This window comes from Felis catus, chromosome C2 (genome assembly GCF_018350175.1).
Source record: "Felis catus isolate Fca126 chromosome C2, F.catus_Fca126_mat1.0, whole genome shotgun sequence".
Lineage (NCBI taxonomy): Eukaryota > Metazoa > Chordata > Mammalia > Carnivora > Felidae > Felis > Felis catus.
This window is the reverse complement of record NC_058376.1, coordinates 113,206,660-113,224,265: the sequence shown is the minus strand read 5'-3', so window position 1 is coordinate 113,224,265 and position 17,606 is coordinate 113,206,660. Positions and strand designations below refer to the sequence as shown.

Sequence of the window (17,606 nt, the reverse complement as noted above, 5' to 3'; positions counted from 1 at the left end):
CATAGGTACAGTTAGTGACAAATCGGAACCCGGGGACGTGGCAAGTGTGGGGTGAGCCGCCTGTGGGCACCGAGACTGCATGTTCCCATAGGGCTGGTGCCCGAATTACTTGAGACGCCCAGGCCACCGCTTGGTGCACCTGCTTACTGCGCCAACTGGAGGACAGAGGGGACAGAGGCTAGTGGGAGCCCCCCGGGTCTCACTCTCCTCCAGAATTAGACTCATGGCCCGCAGCGGAAGGACACATCTACCGTTCTGGTCACTTTCAGAGCAGATCGAGGCCCCTTACACCAAGATTCTAGCAAAGAGACATAATCCTTTGAAACACTTGCCTTTTCATTGTTGGGTGGTTTTCACCACAGCACGGCTATTCCCACGGGGTCTCTACAACCACTGCCGAATACTGTCGGATAGGCTCCGTAGGCAACGCTCTCTGGAGATTTCTAACTTAGGTCGTCCGCTCAGCCTCGGACTCATTCAGCCTTTCCGAATAGGCTGGTGAGTCCCAGCTCTGGGCGGGACACTATAGACGTTATCTGTAGATGTACACTTAGATGTTATCTAAGGGAGAGTGGTGGTGGGGGTGGGGGTGGGGGGTGGGGAGGGATGGTCACGAAGTCTGTAAATCAGAGCATACATTTATTAAATTTACAGTAGCACTTTTAGGAGCAAGAAAGTGTTTCCTGAGGGGGAACTTCATCCCAGAAGCCAGGGCCTCACGCCTGCCCAGTGTTTCTCTCTCTAGTTTCAAGGAGCAGGTACCTGTTTCTCTAAACTGACCAGCATTGCTTTGTCCCTTGCCACTTGGAGGAGGCGGCTTATCTGCTGAACCAGCCATCACCCCTGATCCAGAAACGACTGCCATGTTGAAAGGGGTTGAGAACTGGTATGCCACCAGATCAAACACTGAGCACCCACACAGCGCAGGCTCCAAACATCTAAATAGAAGGATGGGGGACAGCAAAGGAGTTAGAAAAACCAGGCCGATGGCTTGGGACTGGCCTTGACGAAGCATTTCTGTAACAACCACACTTTTTACCTGTACTGGATCTTGCTGGAAGGGGAGAAGTTGGGGACAATTGAGAGAGAGGTTAAAGCGCCCTGATTTCCAGCCCCCAGAGTCTCTCCCTTGCCTCTTGCTCAGGTTTCCATCAGTAAATGGTCCGGACCATATCCGTTCTAATGGCAACTCGCGCTTCCCTCGAAGCTGGTGCACCCTGATACTGCACCCTGATACTGCCCCGGCGAACCCATCCTCCCTCCACCAGAGTTGGGAGGGGGCAGCCCCCCACCAGGCTCTCCCTAAAAACACGGGCAGAGGGAGAGGAGAGGAATCGCCCTAAGATTGTGTAATGTGTGAGCCACCAGCCAGATTGATCCGCCCTGAATGCTTGTGAAGTGACTTGAGAGCAGCTGTTCTGACGGAGCAGATGGGGCCATGAGAGCAAAAGACCTTTGTGGAAAGCGCACAGAGGTGAGGCGCCCTCCTCCTCCTGTAGCCCGCCCTGTCTGCACTTGTTTAGTCCCGAAGCTTCCTCCTATGGCCGTGAACGTGTCTTGCACGTTCACTGCAGGGGGTGCCCCGAACGACTTGGGACGGCTTTCATAGTTCCTCCCCATTCCTCCCCCCACCCCTCCCCCCACCCCCACCCCCACCCCCACCCCCACCCCCACCCCCACCCCGGCGTGATGAGCCTGGGTATTCTCCGAGCTGATGAGGGCGGCTGCAGACAAGTGGAAAGGAAACCGGCCAACAGACCGTGGAACTGTGTTTGCAGCCCCAGAGCCAGCAGGGGGCCCCGCATCCCTGAGAGAATGTGAGGATGCTGGCTGCCACCTGGGGAGGGAGGTCGGACACAGCATAATGAGTGTCACTCTTCGGCGCCTTTGATCCCCATAGAGGGAGCCACAAAAGGAGTCCTGGCCAGATCCCTCTTCTAAGGGTCACAGGCCACTGGAACCACACATTTCATCGGAGAGAAGAAAGGGACACAATGTAAGCGCACTCTTCTGAGGGCCCAGATTGTATCTTGTTTTATTTTTGTGTGTGGCACGATTTGCAGGGACCAGCAGCCCTGCCTCGACTTCCCATCCAGGGACCATTGTTAGTTCGCCTATTAGGTTCTCATTAGATTTTCAGCCGCTGCTCCGACTTTTCTCTTTTTACAGAAGAGAGAACAACTGGGGACTTGTTTCCTGAAGAAAGCGTGGTGTTAGAAGTTTTTCAAACCTCTGAGAAGAGAGAGAGGTCAAATGAGAATGTGGGGGCCTGGCTTTCCAGGATCTCAGGCCAATTACCGCGTGGGGAAGGTCCTTGGGCCTTCCTGCCCCCTCCCAGCTACGGAGGCTTCTGTGTTTAACTGTTGCATGAAGACTTCCAGCACTGGGCTCCACTAGCCTGAGCTAGAATTAACATCCTTTCGTTGCCAGACTGACTTGTGGTCTTCTAGAAATTCTCCGGGTGTATTTCCTGAATGAAGGCGTGGGACAGGCATCTGGAAAGTAAAGGTGTATTCTGATGTCAGCCTATGGGCCACGGATCACCAACAGAGCAAGTTACTTATCAGGGATATAAGCAGTCATTTGTTTCTTGTAAATTGTTCCAAAAGGGAAAAAGTTTTTTTTTTGTTTTTTTTTTTTAAGTGAGCACTTTCAGAACCTCTTGTATGGCGGCTAAGTACCCAGCAGCTGTGGCGAGGGGCCTGGTGGTGTATTCTCTGTCATTCTCTGCTTCTTCCTGAGTGCTTTCTTGAGGGCAGCAGGTCAGGGACAGAGAAAGTGTCTGTTTGGACTCACTTGTGGTCTTTGGTCAGCTGCAGGTCAATTTCATGGGTAATTCAGGAAAAAGAAAATGGGCTTGGGTCATGCTTTGTGACAGCCAGGCCCAAAACCGAGATGTAGTGATACCATCACAATCCCAGAATGTAATGTAATTTTCATAAGTGGGAATTAGTGCTTAAAGACACTAAAGTTAGAAACAACAGCCCCAGTGAGTCATTTGCATTAAGTTTACTAAGAAGAGTCATTTTGCATGATTCGTCAGTGGTCCCAGCAAGTATGTCTGTTTAAAGTACTGTGTTTCCCCACCCGCCTTTTTTTTTTTTTTTCCATTTAGAGGTTTGCAAATTTTGACCAACAGGCATGGATAATAAGACTGTGCTTTAAACGAACTTAAAAAAAAAAAAAAGCATGTGGATACTTTTCATCAATGCTCACTTAGTGCACTATCATTTTAGGAAAGCCATTCCAGCTTTATTTCCTGGTATCTCTGGCAACAAATGCGTGGATGTATCAGAAATCGTATTTGTTTGTGTTAAAACATAGTCCCCGTGCCTTTTCATTCCTTCCTGATGGAGCAGACATTTTACACTTTGATGCGTACGTAGGGTAACAGTTTGTCCCTTCTAGCCAAGAGCTTTAAGCACGCAGTTCCCATGAAGTAAAACAACCTTCTCAAACCTTCCTTCTGCTCCTCTTACTGAGCCTGTATCCTTAGTACCTCATTTGTAAACATTGCCACGGAGGGCTTGGATGCTTTCATTTGTGCATCTGAAAGGACGGACAAAATTAACCATTTCCAAGTGACTGGAGCAAGTCGACTCCCTTACTTGGCAGATCACAGGAATATTTGCCTTTCAGTACATTAGATCTGCAGCTACATTGGTCGTCTCCGTGTCTTTAGATTTTGCAAAAGGAAACTGAAATCCAGCAAGTCGTATTAAGAGCCCATTCAAAAAATGAACAAAAAAGCAAATGAAAACAACCCAGAACGAAGCGGTGTATTTTTCACTTTGCGTTTTGTAGGCGTAAGTCCCTTCTTTATCATTTGCAATTTTTTCTGAGAGGTGGTGGATTTTCACTTCAGAGGCAAACAGTATCATGACAAGACAGCCACAGGAGCCTGCAACAGAAGGAGCAAACAATGTGTTGTCACAAATATTTCCCGATTGTAAGGGGCAGGGAAGAGGGTCAGTGTGGAAACTAAAGAAAGCCTTTACCATCACCCTCATTGGCATCCTTCTCCAAAAATATAGCATTTCACGTTTGTAATCATGAGCCTGATTCTCCAAGTGATGGGCGGGGGGCCTGAGTTATGTCCGTGAGCAAAGAAGATTTGGTGGAGGTGGGGAGGGTAGAATCTAGCTGATGTCACGAAGACTGGGAGATGTTCCTCTCTGTGTGATGAGTGGGCTGAATGGCTGGCTGGGCACCTTCAAAGCACAATGGTGGGATCTGGCTACAAAGCAGCCACTGCTGTGATGTGACTTTAAGAGAACAAATTTCTCTGTACTTCACAGACCAGGCAGAAAAAATTCCAGCCATGCAGCCCCCTTATGAAAGGGCCTAGGGCTTCCTTCAGAAGAGTTCCATGACCTCTCCCTCAGAAGGGCTCCTTTCTCCTCCAGCTCCCACCTGGCCACGGCTGCCCAGAGGAGTCCCTGAGCAAAGGGAGCCATACATAAAGCATTGAGGCGACAGTATCTGTTCTCCTTGTGTCTAACAAAACTTGGGATTTTTACCTGGGTGTGTGTGGCTGCCTTGAATAAAGGCCTCACTGTTTGGTTGAGAGGAGCGGGGTGAGGGCAGGAAAGTTTCCTTGAAGTATGCATGTATCAGATGGCTGCCCTGTCTTCTCCCCCTTCCTCCTTCCTGTAGCTGAAATATGGATGCAATGGCTGGAGCTCCAGCAGACATTTTGGACCAGGTGGCCTCAGAAATGGAAGCCATGTACTATAGAAAACAAAAATGGAGGAGTATGGATTTCAGACACCTGGAGCTACCAGGCCAACCCTAGACTTCAAACTCTAGGTTTTTATGTGGAAGAAAAATAAATATCTATTTTGTTTAATCCACTATTATTATTTTTCCCTCATGTACTACTCATTGGTAGCCTAATCTAATCTTAAAGCTGTGGTGTGGGTGATCTCCCTGCAGGACAGGGGCACTCCATACTGAGTGGTGCCTGGAAGTTCTGAGAGGCCCTCTCCCTGAAGATGGAGAATGGGAGACCCCCAGATGGGTGGGTGGCACAGAGGACAGAAGCAGGTGGCAAGTGGATAACAAGGTGCCCAGGCCTTCCACAGCTAGTGTTGCATCCCAGGCCACCTCGGTGGGGGTCGAGTTAATAGAAGACTTGATGAGATGGTCTTCTAACTTGGGTCAAACCAGTTTGGATTCGGACCCTGATTCCTGCACTTACTCTGTGAAATTAGGCAGTTTTAATCTCCAAGTCTCAATTTTCTCATCTCTAAAATGTGAATAATGGAGATGATGCACGATTAGCACTTGTCATTAGAATTGACACACATAAATGCTTACTAATCAGTAGCTATTCCTATGCTTTTTATGTACTCTTTTCATCTTGCAAGTCCTTACCACAATCCCTTACCCCCCGCCCCCACCCCACCCACCCCAAAAAACCCTGACTGTTTCGGATAAGCCCCCCAAAAGAATATAGTACAGGCTCTTGTTCCTCCAGATACTCTCCCATTAGGTTTATGACTCCTTTAGAATGGGTAAGTGCTTTTTGCCCTTCAGTTAAAGTTTATTCAGATACCCTGGGAGCAGCAATATACTGGCTTCAGTACCCATTCATTAATTCACTCATTCATTGATTCCACTCGGCGTGCTATGTGCCAAGCTCAGGGATAATGGTGGATATGTAAACGTTAAAGAAAATATATATGGTTTCTGCTCTAACAGAGAATAGAATAGGGTAGGGAACACACATAAGACAATTGTAAACCTATTTCAGTGAGTGTAATAGCAAGGGAGGTACAGGTGGCTATTACTGAGAGGGTGGGCAGCATCATGGAAGGTTCCTTGGAAGTAGCTGTAGGAAAAGTTAGCTGAGCAAAGGGAGGCTGGACCGGTGTGGGGAGTGGTCTGGACATGAGGAGCTATAATGCAAATGATGGCCCCCATTCCTTTTCCAAAGGTCGGGTTTGCATTGGGATCGAGGTAGAGACAGGATCTTGTGGGAGTAAGAGGTGAAGGGTGGGGTAAGCAGGGAAGGAGCTATCCCATTTCTTTCATTTTAGAATTTTGCATAGGGCTGGCCCATCCGCTTGATCATCATCGTAATATACCCCCAAATAATCAAATGATGCAGTTCTCTTGAAACTTCACTTCTCGCCAGCCTCAGCGCAGTAGTTGAGAGTATTCCTTTGTAAAATTCGTCAGCCTATTTTTGTATTCGGAGCTTAAAACCAGAGCTCTCCCCTGGCAAAATCGTATTATTCCTTTCTTGTTAGATCCAACAAAAAGGCTGCAATGCTGTTTTCTCTTTATCTTTCATTTGAAAATTGTGGAGAAAATGCCATTGCTTTTACCAGAAGAACTTTCTTTGTCTGAGGAGATGGTGAATTTCAGACAGAAGCGAAACACTGTTATTTCCTTCCTGCTTGAAAGGAAATTTCAAGCTAGGTTTCCTTTTCGAGTTGTTAAATATTTTAGAGGTATTACTTTGTTAGGGAGACAGCATCATAGTGAGACTGCATTTCAAATTCCTGAAGTAAAGGTTGCTTGGGGTATCTTAAGACTCGCAGCCATGGGGCGCCTGGGTGGCGCAGTCGGTTGAGCGTCCGACTTCAGCCAGGTCACGATCTTGCGGTCCGTGAGTTCGAGCCCCGCGTCGGGCTCTGGGCTGATGGCTCAGAGCCTGGAGCCTGTTTCTGATTCTGTGTCTCCCTCTCTCTCTGCCCCTCCCCCGTTCATGCTCTGTCTCTCTCTGTCCCAAAAATAAATAAACGTTGAAAAAAAAAATTTAAAAAAAAAAAAAAAAAAGAGAAGACTCGCAGCCTTTCACCATAGCTAGTCATCCAAGCGTGCAAGCTCCCAAAACAGAGCGCACGGTCCAGTAGTTGAGAGGATGGTCTGAGATTCTGTTCTGGATTCTGGAGTTGACCATGGGGTCAACTTTGTCATTTCAGAGTCGGAGCACAATAACCTCGCTTGAATTTTTGCCAACCCTGTGACTGTGAAGAGATGTGAAGGGAAACAACTTACTGTGATGTTAAGGTATCTTTGCTTCTCTCTGTCCATGGCTCTAAAAGAGATGTGGGACCAAGGATAACTACAACCTATGGACCAAAAGATACACATGAAACGTATCTTCTCTCTGTGGCCTGGATGCCAGGCACACGGGGAGAGGTGTGTAAGGGATGGGGGTGATGGTGGGAATAGGGCTTAGCACTTTTCCAATATGGCCCTTAGTCCCCAGCAAGGGGGCTCCTTGCTCTGGGTCCCACATTTAGAGGGTGCTGCTCTCTCTCTTCTCGAAAGACCCTTCCTCACCCTCCGGTGAGGGTCAATGGGATGAGCCCATCTTGAGTCCCTCACCCACATTCTAGCTCGTGCTCCTGGGACCTGGGACTTCCCTCCCCAAATGGCCCTGAGTGCATTTCCAGGGCTGCATGGGTATCTGTCTTTGGAGCAGTCGCTTTAAGGGCAGACTTTGTGGCTGGTGTTGCACAGCCCTGAGTCCTGAAGATGGCCAAGGAACAGCTACTGTGAGGGTGCAGTCAGAGCTCAGATACACAGTAGAGTGTATACATGGGGCCCTTTGCAGTGTGGGTAGAACCAAGCAAGAGGAGGGAAGTGGACAGACAGGGGCCAGCTCTTCTCTGTCACCGCATTCAGGTCCAGAATTTTAAATGTGAATGTGGCCTTCCAGGTCCTTATGGAGAGATGTTGTCAAGGCAGAAGGATAGAGCATGTCTCATTGAATAGTTTATTAGCTTATGACTTTCAAATGTTCAGACATGTGGTATGTGGACTGTCATTAATAGTCTTGCTCAAGGCCTCACAAATGTGAGGATCAGGCCTGCGTGCTTCCTTCTTCCTTTTCCCAGCTATCCATGTTCCCCAGGAGTCCAAACTGAGCCGGGGCCCTTTGGACAGACGCCTCACGTGTTTGTCTGACCAACACCGCTCCTGCTCATGAGGAAGGTTCGAGTACATTAGATGTAGGAAAGCCTGCCAAGACGTGCTCCAGCTAGAATTTGGGACATAACCAGGCACAGGACCCACGTTCTGCTGTCATGCATCTTACCCAGAGACCAGCCATTTTCCTTTATGTGTTTGATTGCCCTGCCATCTGGCTGGTACTGTAATATTTATTTCCCCCTTTAATGACTGATTACTGAGTTAATCCCTGACTGAAAAGGATAGCTGAGTTATAGAGCTGTCACACAATGAATTACCAGTCAATTAACAAACATTTGTAATGTGCTAGACATTGCACACTCATGACTGTCCTCTGGCAGCTCTCTGGGACTGCAGAGCTGGACGCCTCTCTCCTCCAGTCCTTACAATATAGGGAGCAAAGGTCACGGCCAACAAGAGAGCTGCCTCTTCGTCCCTGGCTGATCGTGAGGGTGACTATGCCGTGATGGGTGAGAACAGCCTGCCAGGATCTCTGTGAGTCCAGGGTACCGTGGGCTTCAGGGGAAATGTGTCCTCAAAGGTGAAAAAAAAAAAAAAAAAAAGCTCTGATACATTCTCCTATTATCACTAAGATTGTATTGTGGGAAATAATAAATTAGAATTTCAATTCCATTTAAAGTAATGGCCAACATTTCCAGAAAGCTAGCACGTCATCTTTAAGCTCTCTTACAGATGACAAATACTAGAGGCATTCCATTGCCTCTGCAGAATGATAAATTGATAATTTCCTTCTTTAAGGAGTCTTGAAAGATGATAAATGGAGGTGGAAAAGCCACAGCTTTGCAGGTGTAGGTACTAATTTTCTGTGAAATTATGCAATCTCAGTAGAAAGCCAGTTATCAAAGGTGAGGTCTCCAGCAATAATTTCTTCCGCAAATGAAAGCGGTTCTGTCTTCACCCTGCTGTAGAGACCAGTGGCTGCTATCTAGAAAAGGGACAGCAGGACAAGTAAAACAAGTTAATACCTAAGAGTAGATTTTGAGGTCTTGATGGGGAGAAATTTGGTCACGTGTTTCCAAAGAGAAGGTGTGGATGAAAGAACACCACCAGTTAGGTTCAGCTTTTTCTCCTCATCTCCTGTACTGGAGAGTTGAAGAACCCACATCTAACTTAAGTTTTACAAATGTCATGTCAGTAGAGCAGTGACTTGTGCAAAGAAGAAATGATCTAAAAATGCGATCTTTTTTCTAATTTGAACTGACTCTCAGAAAAGGAGAATATCCTTTGTTTCAGAAAATACACAGAGCTACTTCTGCTCTATTCGTTTATTCAACAAATATTTGTTGGGTGCCTACTGCAGCATTCTGGGCCCTGGGGATACAGCCCTGGATGAGCCGACAGAAATCCCTGTCTTCATGGAGCTGTCAGTGGTGGAGACAGTGGAGAAGAGGCAATAACTAGATAAGCGAGGACATTCTGTCACTTATCAGAGTGTGATTTGCACTAAGGGGAATAAAATAAAGCAGGGAAGGGGGTGGCCAGGGAGACCTCAGGGAGAAGATGATGTTTTAGTGCCTCTTGAAGAAAGTCAAGGAATGAGAAAGGTAAGTGAAGGGAAGAGCATTTTGGGGTAAGGGAACAGTGTGCGCAGAGGACCCGGGCGGTTTGGGCAGAGAGAGGCAGAGAGCCATGCAGAGAGGAGTAAGAGGTGAGCCGCGTGTGGGGGCAGGGGCTGGCGGGGTCCTGGGGTAGGCGCATCAAGTGGTGCTTTAGAGGTCATAGCAAGGACTTGCGCTGAGACTCTAAAACAAACAGAAAGGAAGACACACTTGCGTGTTCTGAATAGGAAGGGAGTCTGTTTGCGCTTGTGATAGAACAAGATTGAACATCTCCTTGCACGAGGTCATGGCCGGGTACAGAGCAAAGTGCGTTAACCTTTTCCAGCACCCTCGACATGAGTAACCTGGAGTGCAATCCTGTCACTGCCCTGCTGCCACCGGCATCTCAAATCAGAATCTCTGGTCCTTTGCCATCACGGGCTGGCTAATACTACTTCTTTCCTTCTGTGGCCTCCTTCCTAAAGTCTATGCTGAGAAGCCAGTAGAATACTGTCGTTGCCGACTTTTCCTACCACAATCCCGTCCTTCAGCTTTGTTCAGGCTCGGCGGCTTTGATGCCTGGATATCCCTGTATCTCCCTTCTCAGACTTTAGATAACAGCTCCTCCATAAGGACTGAAGTGGAAACAAGACCCGGAGAGTTTCTGACCACAGTTACAGAATAATATGTCCTAGACATATTACAGAGGCCAGGATACTTGGAGTACTGAAATTGATATGTAATGTAAGCCTTCATCTATTTTTGTACTGCTCTTTATTTTCCTGTGTGTTTCATGTGTGACTGTGCTTGTTTATGTTCCATGCCATAGTTGTAATTATCATAATTAATTAGGCCCGTATCAGGAACATCTCCCTTTTAAATGAAGGCAGCCATTGTATTTGTTTGCCTTGCTTGGTATAACTCCTAACATGATACTATGTGTAAGAGAAGACGTAATAAATACAATTTGCAATAAGCCCACATTTTGGAGGTTTTCACCACCTCCAAAAGGCCTGAGCCAATACCTCTCATATCACCTTCAGAGAGTATTCACTGAACTATCTAGAATGTTCTATGCATGATCCATGGAAAGTCTTCTACCTGGCCTCTTCTCTTCTCCTTGCAGATCTGGGACTATGCCATCAACTGGGAAACTTCTAGAATGCAGTATAGAAAGGCAGACACTCATGTATCAGTGCCCCAGTGTGAAACTGTGGATCCAGTCGCTTCCATGCCCAGATGCTTCTTCTTTGGCTCTCTTTCTCTACCTCCCTAATTTGTGTACATTTCTCTCTCTCTCTCTCCCACTGTATTAGAAACCTGGAGAGAAGTGTTTTCGACCCTGTTTTCCCCATTCTGCCTTCCCCTCCCATTTACTCTCCCATTTATGCTTCCACAAAGCTCACTGTTCAGCAGTACTCTTGAAAAACGCCCATCTTATAGCCTCATGGACATCATGACCTCCTGGTTTTCCTTCCTCCCCTCTAGACACACCTAGTCAGTGTCCTTTGCCGGCCGCTCCTCCTCAACCCAAAAGTGAACTGATGGTGTTCTTCGGGGATTGGTCCTAGGCCAATTTTTCTCTATCTACATTCTCTCCCCAGATGATCTCATCCATTTCCATTGCTTTAAATAATATCTATATCCTGACAACTCCTAAATTTATGTCTTTTGTCTAGACCTCTTCTCTGAGCTCCAGACTCATATATCCCACTGGCTACTTGCCATCTCTACTCACATACCTCCTAGGGTCTCAAACTTGACATGCCCCAAATAGAACATTGATTTCTAGTGCTAGGCTCCTCCTTCCACATCTTTCTTGCCCTGAACTCTAAGTGTATTCCTCCCCTTGTCTTATTCGTCTTGGTAAATGCCACCACTGTTGACTTGCTTCAGCCACCAGCAAAAGGCTTTACTTTTGGATCTACTTTCAAAATGTTTTTAGAATCCATTCATCTCTCTCCATGTCCAAGGCAATATAGCCTAGTCTTTCACCAGACATTTCTTAAAAGGTAAATCAGCAACCTCATGTCTCCTTAAACTCTTTCACAAGTTTCTCGATGTAATCAGAATCAATTCTGAAAGATTTACCCTGGCTGACTTTTGAGGTCTGACATTAACTGCCATCAACAGGTCTTGATAATAATGTTGATGTTTTTTGTTTTTGTTTTTTTTTCCTCTCATTTCCCCCTCATTACTTACCCCTAGCCACCTGGGCCTTCTTTCAGTTCCCACAGCAAGCCGACCTCTTTCCTTAGAGTCTTCACGAGACTTTCTCCTCTCCTTGGGAAAGTCTCTAGGGGTCCTCAGCTCCTTTGAATCCTTAGAACTGCTTGCTGCCCAGTGCATCAAAGCCCCATCCCTTCTTTCTTTCCATTCTCTATTATAGCAGCATGTTGATCACCCTTACGGGATTGAGTGTCATCTCTAATTGCTTATGTACGCTTTTGTTTGATTCTCCTGCTAGACTGTAGGTTCCATGAAAGTAGGACTTTGTGTACCTGATTGGTTGTGGCATCACCAGTTCCTATTATGATGGCCGGCACATAGTGGGCATTCAGTCAAGGTTTGTTAAATAAGGGATACGTATGCACCTAAATCAGTGGTTCTCAATACTGGTCACGCATTAGAATTACCTGAGAGAGATTTATAAAAACACCTGTACCCAGGCCCCACCCCCAGAGACCCCAATTTAATTAGTGTAGCACGGGGCCTGGCATCAGCACTTTTAGGGAGTTTTCCGAGTGATTTTAATGTATAGTCCAGAAAGAGAATCACTGCCCAAAATGAACTAAGGGAACCCATTGAGGTATTACTAAAATCCTAACTTGGGGAATGGTTTCTCAAATCTAGTTTATAACTGACAAGATGAGAAAGAGCACGTGGGCTGCATTGCCTGTGTTTCATGAACAGTGATGGTGGACAGAGATGCTACATGAAGAGGGCTGAGGAATAAGATGAACCAAACTGGGAGCCATAAGTAGTAGAAGGAGCATCTGGTCAGAGAGGGCGACAGGCTATCAGGCCATAGCATGAGCAAGCGCTGGTGCCTGAAACCTTTGCTGGCCTAATCCAAAGGTTTGTTCTCTTTCCTTCTCTGTCTCCAGGGTCTGGCATGCGTGCTGGGACACATGAGGAAAGGCTCATAGCTCCGTTACCCCGGCAGTGTGGAAGGAAGACCTCTTCTCCTTCCTTCTCCCGTATCTTCATGCCTCAGGATGCCAAGCCTTGGGTCCCCATCCAGCAAGGGAGTAGACAGATCCAAATGATATCGGTATGAGGAAAGGGGGCATCTTGGGGAACCCAGGGCTGAGTGGGAGAAGAAGAGAAAGGAGGTCTGAGGAGGAAGGGATTTTCTCTGCTGACTATGAGGAGGGCTGCCTGGGCAGAGAAACAGGGGAGGAGACTCCGTGGAAAAGAGCTGCTCTTCCCCACACCCCCCACTGCCGGCCAGCAGAGGGGTTTTTAATGGAGTGTGACTCACACGAGAACAAAATGACTTCCTAACACAGGCTGTCCCCTCTTTGTGTGTTTATCTGTTGGCTCATAGTTAGAGTGTTTGTGATAAGACCGTAATCCCCATCCTTCCACGATGAGGGTTTAGAGCTGGGATCTCCATGAATATTATAACTTCGGATAAGCATTTCCAAAACTCCAGGGGCTTCTGCTTACTGTATGTATATTGAAGCTGAATGAGGTCGTCTGCGATTCAAGAGTGATCTGTTTACCCCCAAAGGTCACAAACCATCAGTCCGTTTGACCCTGACGTGTGTTTTGTTTTAAAAAGTGATGGAAAGTTTTGCTATTTAAAAATACGGATTGGGGGGCTTTAAAAAGCAGACGATGTGCAAAACACCTGCCCTTTACCTTCTGCGAGACAGATCTGGAGCTAGCTCCTTCTTTCCCTTCCTCCCCGTCTCTTCCTTCCCTCATCCACAAACCTTTATTGAGGGCCTGCTTTTGCAACAAGTTCAAAGATAAATAAGATATAATGTAAGCGCAGGGTCTGTGTGTTCCCGCATATATTTCTGTGCTCAGGTTTTCTTCGCATCAGACTTGGCCAAGGGCCGAGATAAGATCTGGGACTTGGATTAAATGCTGCATTCTCGGAGTCATCTCGCTTTTCAAATACCGTTAGTTTGGTCGTCCGTTAGAACTGTCAAATAATTTGTCTTCCAAATGGGCTGCTCTTCTGAATTCCGTTCAGAGGCTGGAGTGCGAGATGGCTGTGCCAGTTAATAAGCTGCCGTGCCTGGGCTTCATACGAGCCTTTTCTCTGCTTTGTGATGCTGGGTCAAGACTCCCCCGTCTCTAGTCTGCCTTGTCAGCTGCTTCCCGTTATGCTCTGTCAACAGACAGCTGTGGGGAGGGGACACCAGCGGGACGGAGCACTGGGGGACTTCCCAGGCCCCTCGACCCTCCCAGAGCGGCTGCGGGTGTCCCGCGACACTCTCATCTCCTCAGAGGGCTGAGACCAAGTGCCCCCGGCCTCTCTCAAGCCGCCAGGTTCTGGTGACTCCAGACTGTTCTTCAGATCTTTAAGCCCTGGGAATGGCGGCTGCTTTCTGAGAGCGCCGTCTCGGAGTTACCCCAGGGGCTCCTTTCTGTGCTGCTGGTCCTCTGACACCTGTGCAATCAGTCCCTGACGGCCCTGGTCCCCAAGAGCTTGCAGCAGAATCACCTGAGAGGCTTGTTGAACACATTGCTGGGCACACCCCCTCCCCCTCCAGAGTTCCCGGTGCAGGAGCAGGTCTGGGGTGGGGATTTGCTTTCCTATCAAGTTCCCAGGTAAGGAAAGGCTCCTGGTCGGGGGACCCCACTCTAAGAACCACTGCTGAACATTATGTTCCCTCCGGGAAAATAGCGCGTGTTCTGTTTTCTGGCTAGCCTCTGATTGAGTTAATGGCCTTCACTAAAATAGCACACCACCCAGATCTACCAGTTTGGTTTGTTATGCTGGGGGAGCACGGAGGTAAAGCCAACATCCACTTCTCACCTGGCCCTACCTGTGAGATTACATCACTCTGTCGGTCTTTCTGTCCCCACCCTGCCCCTGTGTGCTTGCTCCTCTGCCCTGATCTCGAGGCCCTCAGCCTTCCTTTACATATCTCACCCCATCTCTCCCCCGGCCCTTTTCCTCTGCCTCTGTGGGCCTGCTCTGCTAATCCCATCCATTTGAATTCCGATTTCTCTAACGGGTACTAAGTGCCCCAGCTAACACCTCCTTCTGGGTTTGATGTTTCAAGTCCACAAACACGTACTGAAGGGTTTACTGTGCGCACAGCCTCACGCTGGATGCCCTTGCTGGAGATGCCAGGATGAGAAAGACTGGTCTCTGCCGTCTTAGGGTCACTGTCGCTGCACAGTTTAGAACTGTGCTATCTGCTGGTGAAAGACGTGGGGAAAATATGAGCAGAACCCCCACAAGAGAGAGAACTGCTCTGGTTAAGTGAATTATTTGATTAGCAAGATGTGGATGAGGCAAGACTCTGAGATGGGCGCTCAAGTACCGATGGAGAGAGGCTGGGTGTTGTTGCAAGGTGACTGAGCCCCTGTTAACCACAAGGCTCTGCTTCATAGAGAAGGAGCTTTGCAGGTTTGTGGCCAGAGTTGATTTGTGCTAGGGGAAGGGAGCCGTGTCCAGACAAAGAAGGGCCTGGGGCCTGCCGACAGTTAAAGGGCAACATCAGGGAAGGAAACAGTCTAATGGGGACTTTTTTTATGTTTATTTACTTATTATTTTTTTATTTTTTTTTTAAATTTTTTTTCCCAACGTTTATTTATTTTTGGGACAGAGAGAGACAGAGCATGAACGGGGGAGGGGCAGAGAGAGAAGGAGACACAGAATCGGAAACAGGCTCCAGGCTCTGAGCCATCAGCCCAGAGCCTGACACGGGGCTCGAACTCCCGGACCACGAGATCGTGACCTGGCTGAAGTCGGACGCTTAACCGACTGCGCCACCCAGGCGCCCCTATTTTTTTAAATGTTTATTTATTTTTGAGAGAGAGCGAGCGCGCGCGCGCACGGAGAGAGAGAGAGAGAGAGAGAGAGAGAGAGAGAGAGAGAGAGCACAAGTGGGGGAGGGGCAGAGAGCAAGGGAGACAGAATCTAAAGCAAGCTCCAGGCTCTGAGCTGTCAGCACAGAGCCCGATGAGGCACTCGAACCCGCAAAATGGGAGATCATGACCTGAGCCGAAGTCAAACGCTCAACCGACTGAGCCACCCAGGCACCTCTATTTATTTATTTTTGAGAGAGGGAGAGAGTGAGCATGAACAGAAGACAGAGGGAGACAGAGAATCCCAAGCAGGCTCTGCCCTGTCAGCACAGAGCCCAACGTGAGGCTCGAACTCCCAAACCGTGAGATCATGACCTGAGTCAAAATCAAGTCAGATGCCTAACCAACTGAGCCACCCAGGGACCCCTCTAACAGGGATTTTCAATCCACTGTTGGCTGGTGTGAGTTGTAAGCTCGCATCTCTACATGGACTCATTAACAGAACTATGGATGCTTCCTGGGACTATGACAAAGTACTACGTCTTTTTGCAAGTCTGAAATGTGGTGAAATGAGAGGCCTTCCATAGAAACGCTACATACGAGTTATGTATACATTTTTTATTTTCTCATCTTTCTCTTCTCCTTGTAACTATATCCTAAACACCCTGAGGCACTACCTTGAGTTTGTATTCTTTTCCATCCGCCTTGGTTATTGAGTAGGACATGTTTATTGATGAACTGATTACTGAGTTTACAGTTTATTTTTTTCCCAGATGCATACATCGTTAGGCTACACAAAGTACCTAAAGGCTTGAATATTACAACTCATGTGGGCAGAACACTGGCCCTTCACTTTTGCATGATTTGTAGTTATTTTTCTGATTATGACCTGAGATCAAGACCTGAGCTGAGATCAAGAGTCAGACACTCAACCAACTGAGCCACCCAGGTGCTCCTGTTTTTCTGATTGTGAATAAATAAATACACACTATTGAACATTTGGAAACATTAAAAGGCATGAGAGAAAGTGAAAATCACACATAATTTCCCTGCTCAGAGGTAACTACCGCAAATATAATGGTCTCTCTCTCTCTTTCTGTGTATCTGTATGGAGGCTAGAGAGAGTATATGTACAATATATATATACTCCTATATATTGTCCATATTTATATATAGTTATAAAATCTTATACACTGTTTTATTCACTTTTGATACAAGCATGCATCCTTTTGATTACATCTTCAAAATGTGATTTGATGTCACCATCATTTATTCATACAGAGTATCATAATGTGTATCTCAAATTTCCCATTGTTGGATAATTATATTTTTCTCTACTTTCATAATCATACATAACACTACAGTGGACATCCATCTATATGTACTATAACTCTACATTTAGGTAGACCTGTCTTTTGACACACTGGAAGGCACATTTGTCTTCAGAAGGAGAATTTTGTACCCACCTGACATGAAGCTCAAAAGATACAACCCTAGTGGGCCATGAAGGGTTTCAAAGGGCTTGCCAAAAGCATTATACATGAAGAAGGCCGTTCCCACCATGGTTAAAACAACCAGGATCGTGGAGAAGAGAATGACGTTGACGTGGATGCTCAAGGGGATCACTTTGAGCAAATCTGGGAAAACTAAAGATAAAACAAAGATTAGAAGAACTTTCATTAGTGAGAGTCTGCAAATGCAATTTCAAAAATTAAATCCTTCTTCTTTTTAACCTCAAAAATCACTAAAATCCTTCCGATGAATACATTCTCACTTACTAATTTACAAGGGATTTAGAAAAGGGTTTAAACACAGGATTATTTTCTAGAACTCACCAGTAGAGACCAACAAAGAGGAGAGTTGAAGGAATTTTTTCTACCCTTGGTCATATGTAATTATTTGAATAAACAAGTGCTGGCTTTACAACCAAAAACTGTGCATGTTGATGACCAAACTTTTAATGACATTTCTCAGTAGACATTTTTTTTTTTTTTTAATCTATCTTGAAATGACATTTTTGGTTTGGGAATATCTGGGGGAGTTCAAACATCAGGAAGTATTTCTGTTTCTTTTACTACCAAAAAAGAAAAAATTGTTTCTAGTCCACACCAAGATTAAAAAATG

The 17,606-nt window shown here is 46.8% G+C and overlaps 1 protein-coding gene across 1 annotated transcript in view; it reads right to left on the bottom strand.

Moving 5' to 3' along the window:
* Window positions 1-2,014: 2,014 nt before the first annotated feature.
* Window positions 2,015-17,606, bottom strand: part of CLRN1 (clarin 1) — a 41,124-nt gene continuing 25,532 nt past the window's right edge. The window contains exons 2-3 of the mRNA XM_003992002.4: window positions 16,949-17,128; window positions 2,015-3,901 (exon numbers count right to left, since the gene is read on the bottom strand). Of these exons, the coding sequence (XP_003992051.1) occupies window positions 3,636-3,901; window positions 16,949-17,128 (446 nt within the window). The 3' untranslated portion in view covers window positions 2,015-3,635. The remainder of the gene's footprint in view (window positions 3,902-16,948; window positions 17,129-17,606) is intronic.